The sequence below is a fragment of the Durio zibethinus genome, chromosome 12 (genome assembly GCF_047325235.1).
Source record: "Durio zibethinus cultivar Kanyao isolate XHJ-2024 chromosome 12, ASM4732523v1, whole genome shotgun sequence".
Classification (NCBI taxonomy): Eukaryota; Viridiplantae; Streptophyta; class Magnoliopsida; order Malvales; family Malvaceae; genus Durio; species Durio zibethinus.
The window spans coordinates 849759-861043 of NC_143173.1; the positions used below are offsets into that span (position 1 = coordinate 849759).

At 32.9% G+C, this 11285-nt stretch overlaps 2 protein-coding genes across 4 annotated transcripts; one reads left to right on the plus strand and one right to left on the minus strand.

The window, feature by feature from the left end:
- Positions 1-1163: 1163 nt before the first annotated feature.
- On the plus strand, positions 1164-1728 carry LOC111295811 (putative defensin-like protein 184). The gene has a single exon (XM_089741573.1). It carries the CDS (start codon positions 1558-1560, stop codon positions 1717-1719), a length of 162 nt encoding a protein of 53 aa, XP_089597699.1. The 5' UTR covers positions 1164-1557; the 3' UTR covers positions 1720-1728.
- Positions 1729-3564: 1836 nt separating this feature from the next.
- On the minus strand, positions 3565-11285 carry LOC111296074 (serine/threonine-protein kinase EDR1-like). 3 transcript variants are annotated; one of them, XM_022890121.2, is made up of 13 exons: positions 10699-11285; positions 8881-9303; positions 8361-8464; positions 7123-8285; positions 6831-6871; positions 6293-6361; positions 5993-6093; positions 5733-5811; positions 5550-5648; positions 4536-4604; positions 4373-4422; positions 4011-4187; positions 3565-3920 (listed from the first exon to the last, which is right to left on the minus strand). In XM_022890121.2, the coding sequence occupies exons 1-13, from the start codon at positions 11158-11160 to the stop codon at positions 3800-3802; spliced, it is 2958 nt and encodes a 985-aa protein (XP_022745856.2). In that variant the 5' UTR covers positions 11161-11285; the 3' UTR covers positions 3565-3799. The 3 variants fall into 3 exon arrangements, with proteins under 3 accessions (XP_022745856.2, XP_022745857.2, XP_089625050.1); XM_022890122.2 differs by lacking the exon at positions 4536-4604; XM_089768924.1 differs by lacking the exons at positions 3565-3920; positions 4011-4187 and having other exon boundaries at positions 4369-4422.

The following is an 11285-nucleotide window of genomic DNA, read 5'->3' on the forward strand; positions in this document are numbered from 1 at the left end:
TAACAAATGAGAAAATGGTGGCTATGGCAGAAGCAAAGGAATGCCACAAAGCTTGGAATTGCAATGGAAATGATCTTTGTCAAGAAGATTGCAGAAACAAGTACAATGGAGCAGGAATGTGTGATCTTTATACTGCAGCATCAGTTCCAAAACAATGTCTTTTGTTAATGAGAGGAATTTATGACATCGAAGTTCAAGTCGAATTCATATTTGATATTAATAGTTTTATATTTATTCAAGTTTTCGAATGGATATTTTAAGTCTTAAATTTTTTTTAAACTTGATTTAAATTAAAAAAATAAATCATAATCCATTCATTAAATTTAATTTATATGATAAAAAATTTAAAAAAAAATCATTTTAAAAACTAAAATATAAAAATAAAAATTTATATATACATATTTTTATAATTATAATATTTTAATTATATATTTTATTCTAGTTGGACTTGGGCTTTAATTTCTTTTTGTCTAAAATTCAATCCAAAATTTAAACGAATCTAAAAATTGTATTTAAATTCATTATTTTTTGTTCAAGTGCTCTTAAAATTTGAATGAACTTTCAATTCTAGACAAATAGACAAATAGAAAATCTTTAATAATTTTTTGAATGCTCAAATCGTCACTTTAAATCGTACATCTAAATTTAAAATTTTAAATATTTTCAAATTAAATAAAAAAAAAACAAACGATTTATCTATTATTTTAAGTTATCTAACATCAAATAGGTATTTGAGACTTAATTTGAGACTTAATCCCTAAAGGATTTAGGGGTTTCGGTGCAGAAGAAAAGAGAGTATGTGGGGTGTTTGGATTTTTTAATAAATTATTTAGGATGTGAAGAGAAAAATAAATGCGAATGTGAAAAGAAGTGGAGATGTAAATAGCGATACTCTTAAATTAATATTGTTTCTTCCAAAATTCTCTTTTCTAGAAGAGTAAAAAGAAAGAATGCAAATCCACCTCACTCCAATAAGGCAAATGGGATTAAAAAACAAAAAGCTTGAAGAATTATGAATGTTTGCATCACAACCATGAGCTATGCAATCATCCTTATCCTTACTTGAAAATTAAAAACTTAAGAGCCTCCAAGCTTTATAATATGCACGGCATGGCTTAAGCCTAACCCAATTGAGCTCCATTGATTCTAGAGATGGTGAAGGTTTCTATTATCATCTTGTTCTTGCTATTCCTCATCGTTTTCATCTCTGGTAAAAATTTTTCCCCACTTCTAACTTCTCCATGTTCCATCTTGCATGATCCTGTTACTCCCTTTTTTCTTTCTCAAAAATTTAAGATTAAGGGTGTATTTAGAAGTACGATGTGAAACCAAAATGGCACTCTTAAGCAATGAGATTCGTACTCTCAAATGTATCCTTATTCTTTAACATGATAATCGAAGTTTAATTTGGTTTCTTGGACAAATTTTGGTGTGTCGGTGTGAATTAAATGAAGTTTCTAAGTGAAGTTTGTTTGTGATTGTTTCGTAGATATAGATATATTGAAGTGATTGTTTAATTGAGCTGTATTTTTTTTTTTTTTCACAGATGAAAAAACTATGCCAAAGACAGAAGCAAAAGACTGCCACAAAACATGGAACTGCAAAAGGGAAAACCGTTGCCGGGAAGACTGTCGGAATCAATACAATGGGATGGGACTTTGTGATTTATACACTGCTCCTTCGGTTCCTAAGCAGTGTTTTTGTGCATATAAGTGTTAATGTTACCATTCCTTTCCTCAAATAACACATATCCTTCTACCCAAATTTATTTCGATTGCTTAATATAATTATTTTTAAGAAATGATATTTAATAAACTTAAATTTTAATATTTATTTTTTTTATTTTTATATTATAATTTTCTTTAAATATATCTTTCAATAAACTTTGTTTAAAAAAAAAATTTGAGTTCGACGATTTAAACACGAAATACATGAATTTACCACTAAGCTTAACATCTTAGTAATTAAATAAAGCAGAAGGAGAAATGGTCTCTAGTTATAAACATTAGTTTGATTAGGAGTTATGACCATTTTAAGTTTATTAGCTATAACTGGCAGATCTAAAATTCTAAGATTCTATTTAAATAAGCAGTTAAATTGATTACGATATTAAAAATAATAATTATTATTATTGTAATTATAATTGAAAAAAATTAATAAAAAATTTATACTAAATGAATCACATTAAAATTAATATTTAAATTCAATTGATAGTACGATAAATTTAATCATATCACGTTAAAAATACAATAAAATTCAAATGAACATTAATTATGCTACATGATAAATCATAGCATAGAAACAAATTTGACCTTAATTCTATATTATGTATAATCTATTATGGTTAACAATTTTATAATTACCTTTCCATGTTTTCCTCTATCTTTGTAATCTGACGTGTCATAATTCCTTGGACTTCACAATCTATGGGTCCCATTTCTTACAGGACTTCATTTTTGGTCGAAACATTTGTCTCAGACATATATCATGGCACAGCATTGATGTGAATAATAATGATTTTTTTTCTTGTTTTTTCTTTTCATTTCTATTTTCTAAGTAGCAATTGGCAAAGCAGAAGTCTTTTTTGATCTTTTTTTAGTTCAATTCAGTTAACTTTAAAGACCGTCTTCAGATTAAATTAGGTTTGAATCAAATTTATACTTGATATTAATAATTTATATACTTATTTAAGTTTGGTTCAATTTAAAATTTTAATTTTAAAAATTTTTAAAGTTTAACTCAATTAATCTTCATTTATATAATAAAATTTTAAAAAATATAATTAAATTAAATGAAATTATATTTAATTTAAATATGTATATAAAAAATAAAAATAATTATTATTTTTATATATTTTTATATTTAATTTATATATATGTAAATTAATTTATATATAATTTATGTATATATAAAAATAAAAAATTTATATATATAAATTCAAATCGAACCCCGTCAAGTTCGAACTTTAAATTTTTTATTCAAAATTCAACTTGAAATTTAAATAAATTAAAAAATTATATTCAAATTTATTTAAGAAATTTTAATTTTTTATTAAATTTTTTTTCAAATTTAAACGGATGACCCGCCCTTATAGGTCCACCACACAAAGGTAACTTTTTGGCAATTTCCCTCAGTTTACACTTCACTTCTGTAAATTATAAAATATTATATTCATATTATATTTTATGTAAAAATCATATCGACATAAAAATATAAAATATAATTTTTTTATTTTATTAAACTTATTTATGATATTTTTTAAAAATTTTATGTTATATTATCTCTATATTTTTTATTCTTATAATTTTTATATCATATCACCTGATTCATATTATCAGGTCGGTTTATGTATCCTTTAGGATTCTCAGTTTCAAAGATCCGTGGATGCATTTTCTGCAGCCATAATTAATGCCTGTGGACAGCAGCTGCTAAATTTGCATAATATGTATGAACAACTTTCACATGTAAAAGAGATATGCATAAATTTGCAGTTTTTTTTTTTTGTATAAATTTTTACCAAGATTCTTTACTTTTTGTCAAATACATGTAATGGAATCGTGTATGAGTTCGTTTTAATTCATAATGACGATTTTCCATTGGTTTGTAGCGTTGACATATACAAGACAAAGTTTTTGTTTTTTTTGGACAAAACTATGGACATTTACTGTACAAAAGTGCTGCGGTTTTTTGTGCAAAGGTGCAGCAACATGTATGCATATGACCCATTTGAAAGGAAAACAGAATGGTTCTTATTCACAATTGAGGAATTGAGAAATTTCATTCAGGGTGTAGAATTTACTTAAATCTCTTGTGGCAGAGGCGTGCTTGATTCTTGGTCTTGCTGAGAAGGGATAACAAGCCGCTGCAAGGATTTTAAAGCTACCGTGAGCTCTGCGAATGAAGGCCGCAAACTTGGATCACTAGAAACAACGAGGAGATGAATTAGATTGGATTCAATATTGCAAAAATGAATATGGTCAAGTGTAGAGTTCAAGGTTCTGTTTACTAACGTCTGCCAGCATTGCCAAATTGTACTGGCAACCAAAGGATCAAGTTCCTTGGGAATGTCAAGCCGACGATTCTGGAAACCAACAGCACCCACAACTTGCATTGGATTCATGCCGCTCCAAGGCAGTCTCAGGGTTGCAAGCTCCCAAAGAATGACACCAAAGCTATAAACATCACATCTATACATCCATCAAAAAAAAGCTTTGGTTATTTTACCAATTCAGCAGCTCTAAAATCTGTGTTTATTTTCAGAAATGTAACAGAATATTAAGCAAGCAGAATGAAATGTTAATTGACTGAGCAATCTGCTAACCAATGAGAATGAACAGGATTAAATGATATTGATGGAAGAGAAACAACTCACTTCTCATTTGAGGGTTCATTGCGAAGTACTTCGGGAGCCATCCACTCAGGCTAAAACATAAAAGGCAACTCGATCAGAGACATAAAGAAACAACATTAATATAACATAAGCTACTGTATCTTCAGAATTTATAATATCTTGCACGGTAGGCCAAGATACTGACTGTTCCTGCAGTTGATTTGGATGATAGAAAGGTATTATGCTTCAAGCGTGACAATCCAAAATCACACACCTGCATAGTTCAGTTTTGCAACCAATTAAAGGGTACACTTAAAGAATTTCACAGCAGTCATACTTCATTTGTTATTCTTTTCATTAAAACGAAAATGTTAGTTTTCAATGTCAAAGCCATTACATCATGCATAGTTACACATTAATACAATTAACAACCTCAGCTAAGTGAGAAAACAACAAAATGGTAAACTTGTTCCTTTTCTTCCTTTAAGGTTCTAGTCTTGAGGAGTTTAAAGCCAGTGAATTTATTTAATTCTATATTGTTATAAGATTATGAGCATAAGTGTAAGAATGCAGTCAAATGCCGTGTCAGATATGTCAGTCAGAGTAACCATGCCCCCCACAAGGAATGACAATTCATATTAAACTATGTCACAACTAATACGTAGCCTAAGTGATGCATAAACCAAAGAGGACAAAGGTATGGACACAGGACATATTTGGTAGGTCGCCCACTTGCAACTCTAGAAAGCTTAGAGAAGCTGGCACAAAAAGACTATAATAATACAGAGTCCTTATAACTTCACATTTACACACCTATTTGATGATTTTATATATTAAACACTTTTCATTAGTTTTCCATTGTAAAACTAATAATATAACAAAACAGTGCTACATGAGAAAGAAAGAAAAAGAAAAAGCGGACTAAATTATGCTGCCAGGATTAAAAGTTTGCAGCAATAAGAAACAAACTAACAAATCAACAAACTGATAACTGCTATTCACACATAGGCATTGGAATTCCAGAAAGAGAAAACAGGAAATAGTCATTATAAATCAATAATCAAGCCAACTCCACTGGATCAATAAAAACATCACCAGATTTTGCAATGATTACATGAAGATTGAGAAGGTTATGGGAGTAACACTTAAAAAGAGTAAAAGTAAGAAAGTAAGAAGTGTTTAGAAGCACAAAAAACTAAAACATAAAAACATCATTTACCTTCACAGTCCAGTTTTTATCAACTAAAAGATTAGGAGATTTCAAATCACGGTGAACAATGGTAGGTGTGCTGGTGTGTAGGCAATTCATGCCCCTCGCCTGCAAAATGGAAACAAATTTGAAATGTTTTATGTGGTTGTCACATCCTAAATAAAACAATTGCAGAAGCAATTAACTCCATACCACATCAAGAGCCATCTTAATTCTACGCTTCTCATCAATTTGAGATTGAGGACGATGAAGAATCTTATATAAGCTTCCTCTGGAAAAACAAATAACATTTGCACAATTTAGAACTTCAAAGATCATCCACGTGTGTCACATGAATAAACACACATGCCGGTAGTCATAGACTGCCAATTTCATATTGCATCTGTATTACTTTGCGTAAAGTTTAACTCATTAAGAAGATAAGATAACAATATGCAGGCAGAGACTCTAACCTTGGAAGAAACTCGGTAATGATAGAGAGATTGCGAGGGCGAGTAACAGCACCCATAAAAAGAACAACATTTGGATGACCCAGTCTGCGCATTATTCGCACCTTAAATTAAAGAGAATAATAAAAACCAGGATCAGTGATTTTGAACTTATTTTAACTGCCATAACCTTAACACGGATGTTTGTCTTAAGTTTGCATATGGCCAGATATTTAAAGGAAAAGAATGAATAAACTAAAACATCTGAAAACACATTTTACTATCATTTTGATTCAGAAATATAAACGCTTAAAAGTTGCTTACTTCTCTTTTGAACTCATCTAAAGCAGCACCTGAAAAATCCTGGTCTAGGAACTTCTTCACAGCAACCTCCTGTAGTTCAATAACCATTACCACCCACAAAATTAGCAACTACTCATTCTTTTAATTTGTAAACAACACTTAAATAGTTTGGTGCAAAACACCATTTAAAAATAAGTATATTTATAGGGATTCATATCACCTACAATTCTCTTTACTACAACTAGGTAATCGCAATGAAGAATTATGTATGGATCCACAACTTAAAAGCGTGGGCTCTACATAATTTTTTTATGGACCCTATACAATATTAAATTATTATTAGTTGATTGCACTACAGCATTTGTAGGTGATATAGTTCCATATTTATAGTTCAGTTAACAGAGCTAATATTTATCACAATAATGCCTTTGGCAAATAATTGTCTAGATAGCTCAAAATTAATTCCTTCAATACTAAATAAAGACAGCACAGAATGACATACAAGATGAAAACTGTGAAAACTGTGATAGACTGAAGTATAAAAAGAGTATAAACTAACCGTGCCATTCCAATCAGCATGGTAGACCTCTCCATAGGAACCTACTCACAAGAAAACAAGATTTAATAAGAAATAGAGAACTTCCAAAAAAAAAAAAAAGCAAAATTTCTTGTAAAGTCATGAGGAATAAGAAGAGTTCATGAATATAAAATAAGGGGAACAAATTCCAAAATAACAAACACAATATACAAGTATGACTAACTGGGACAACATTTATTTTATTTACAAAGAATGACCCTGCATAACTACAAAAATTGCCACATGTAATGAACTTCAATAAGTATATCATTACCTAGTCCAATTCTTTCACCAATATCCAGGTCTTCCCAAGGAATTTCACATTTACTTACATCTACATCATCAAATAGTTGATCAACCCTGACTTTGCCACAATCAACTGATGAGCTAGGACTTTCTGGACCCTTTAATTTGAGATTATTCCCCATATATCTCTCCTGGATGTACTCTCTACGATTGTGGAAACCAATCTCATTATCCTGCTCTTTAGGCAAATCCCCCATGTTATTTTGTAAATCATGTCCATTCCTGAGATTTTCTCCCTTAAATTTAGTGCTTGCATCCTCAGCCAGTGAGCTATTGAACTCATTGGTAGTGGATGCCAAAGATGAGCTAGTACCAGACACAATATTCCTGATTTTATTATCTCTATTCAACATATCAAAGTCACCAGGTGACTTAAAACCATGAGGATAGACCTTTTCAGGTTTGGTAGAGCTGGTGGAAGCTGATGACGACTGATTAAAATCATTAGGTTCACGATTGATTTGTGGAAAGAGGCCCTCCATATAAGTGTACTCCATCTTCCGAGGAACCTCATTATAAGCAGGCCGATTCTTCCATATCAATGGTACTGGGCGTCGCCCCACAACTACATTATTTTTATGTCTCTGAAACTCATCAACTTTGGTGGGAAGTTTGTTCTGCTGGGAAGTTTTGCCTGTCCTTTTTATCTGGAATGGATTAAGATCTGCAAAAAGATTTTTTGGGTCCTCTTGACGACTCTGACCAGATGACATTACATTGACATTTATCCTCAGGCCATCACCAACTACATTGGCACCACGACTCCCTTTATAGACTGAAGTTCCAATGGCAGTTAAGGGAAGATGGTCTAACTGATTAGGGGTCACTCTGTTAGATGATCCAGAAGAACTAACACCAGAATCACCACATGCACCTGATAATGAAGACAACAACTCTTCACTTGCAGAACTTGAACCCCAATCCAAGGGCAGACGACTATTGATCACAGGATGCTGACTACTACCTTCACCATTAAGTCGCTTTGCTCTTGAGTATACATCATCAGGCGACTGAAGAGTTGGGATATTGGCAATTATTGGATTGAATGGCTTAAAAGTTGTATCTTTTGCATTTAAAATGTCAGCAGGTATAAGTGTACCAGGAGCTGCCATTAGATCAACCAAAAACTCCCTGCAGGTGCAAAAACACAAGATTAGACCTAAATAGAAGCAAAGATTAAGTTAAGAAATATGCACAAGCAAAAACCTTTCATCCTCCAGCTTTATTATATTTACAGCATCATCCTCAACACCAGTGTAATGACTGCCTTTTACCAGTCTACAAGGTAACCTTATGCTATCTGCCAACACCTGAATTAAAAGGACATAAAAAAATAAATATAAACCTTGCAGATTGCCCTATTAACAAAATTACAAGTACTTGGAACAACCACTAAAAGAAATAAGTTATATCATCCGGTAGGATAATGATCGGTTCAGAGCTTATAGACAGGTAATTTCTGTTTCCAGAACTTAGTATTTAAATATTAGAACCTGAGGCATAGCCCCGGTTGGTTTGCCCACCCCTTTTAGAGGGTGGCAATCCTGCAGAGAGGGGGTTCTAATCGCAGCTGCTACAAAAATTCAAGGGATTATTCCTTCAAACACTGCTCAGATGCAAGCAGACTAACATAAGACTATTTTGAACTCAAGTTTTTATACTAGGCGTAGCTGGAATAACCATATTAAAACAGAGCCAAAAGTCACTTTCAAAGTTCAAAACTAACCTTGAAGAGTAATGCACGATGCCGGGACAGGCCTATATTTATGGATCCAACAGGCAAAACACTTGTATGAAGAGATGTTCTGAGCTCTGTGCTTCTTTCCATCCATCTGGCCAATATTATATTAGCATCTTTAACAGGTCCACCCATATGTCCTGTTACAAGTTCGGCAAGCCCTTGAACTAAAACACCAACATTGGTAGGAGGGCAATCTAATGCAATACAGTGCGCAATTTGCAACAACTCTTCTAGGGCTGGGTCAATTGTTCGATTGACAATTACAACTTCAAAGCCAGAATTCCCAAGATTTCTCTCAAGATCAGCAAGACATGGCATTTTTCCTAGGATTCCAGAATCAGTGGAGAGCCCGTATACATCATAAAAACCATCCACCACTCTTTCCTCATAATCAAGCACACTGTATTCCTGGGGAATCAAAACAACCTAGCCAGTCAATCCAAATCAAATAACTCGAGAAATAGCAAGACATGACAGGAACGGAAGACTCAGTCAGTCCAAACAGCAAACTGCTATATTCCATATGCTAGCATTGATCCCAAGCTAATTATAGAAGCAGTCAGAATTTTTTTGAATAAACAAATTTCATTGATCCAAAGATTGAAAGAAAGAACAAGACAACCTGTGTAAAGGCCAAAGCACCAAAAATCAACTAAAGCAAAAAAAACCATACAAAAAGGCCATGACTGAGAGCACATAGGAACAAACTATCAAAGACCATTCAAATTGATTCCCTTCAGCTTACAAAAGGCTTCTGTTAACATTATTATCCTTCAAAGTCTCCAAGCTACTGATTTAATACTTAAATCTGCAATTTTGACCATTACAAATTCTTAGGTGATAGCTGGTATTCAAGGTCCCCCCCCCCCCCCCCAATTTCACAAGAAACAAAACTCTAGAGCAACTCATCCTAAGCATCACCAATTCTAAACCCTAACACCAGCAAAAACAAATGCAAACCATGAAAACTCAAGCTCATTCACAATGATGCAACATGGTTCAATTTCCAGGTATTTCATTCTTCATTAGTGAATCAAACAAGTTCAAATTTTGATCAAAAGCAGATATGAAATATTTTATAAACTACCATAATTTTAGTAAAACATAATTACTTCAAGCTTTTGCCATTATAATTCACCATATGCAAGATTCAAACCATAACTAGCCCTAATCGATCAATCCTAAAACCAATCACTAGCACCAGCCAAACACTCCTAATTCAAGCTCATTTACATTAACTAGATTCACCAAAAGTCCAATTCAACCCTCAAAATAACAAAATAAAATAAGACAAATAAATCCTTCCTGCAGAATCAAAAGTTCCAAGACACTATCAAAACCCAAGTGATAGATGCTATTTCCAGCTTATCCACCATAAAAACTCCATGGTAATCTAGTACATCACTTTCACCACATTCAACATTTTAACTTGCCCTAATCACCATTAATCCAAACCCTAACCAAAAAACGAGCAAATAACCGCCAAATTGAAGCTTATTGACAACAATTCCCTCAAGCTCAATTTCCACATATTTCATTTTTCAATAATAAACCAACCAACTTACTAATCACATAAAAAACAAACAAAATAACAACAATTCCCTATTAACTACCATTATTACAGTAAAAGCACAATTAATTCAAGCTTTTCCACTAAAATTCAGTTACCCTAATCAAACAGTCCAAAAATTAATCACTAGAACCAACTTAAACACTCATAATTTAAGCTCATTCAGTCCAATTCAATTCACCAAAATTCCAATTGAACCATCAAAAATTGTTTAAAAAAATATATATACTTACCCAATACTGCCTGGCCAAAACCTCGGCTGCTACATCATCCTTATCCCTCCCTAACCCCAAATCCACTCGATGATGACTCCCTAAGCTCAGAAACGTCGCCGCTCGGATCTGATCCTTCTCCGGATCCTCCGAATTCGAAGCACTTATCGCTAAGGCTAACTGCACCTGAAACTCTTCCTCCGATAACATAAAATCGGACTCTCGATTCTTCGCGAACGCCGTTGATGATGGAGTACTCAACCCCATGCTCGACGATACCGGCACCGTCATCGCTGTCACAGGCGAAGATGACATCGTATTTGTAGAAGGAATCATCGGAGAGTTCCCGGACATCGTGCGATCAGTGGCGCATGACGGAGATGGCGATGGCGATGGCGATGGTGACGGCGATGTGTCGTTTGTCGAAGTTCGATTAGGTTCGTGATTGCTTCCTATGTGTAGCTTCTTAAAAATGTGCTTCATTATTTTCTTTCTTTCTTCTTCACTTTCTCTCAGTTTCCCTCACTTTCTCGCATTTTCTCTCGCTTTCTTTTACCTTTTAATTATTTTCGTGGGTTCATTTTAAAGAAGGTCAACGGAAAGTGTTC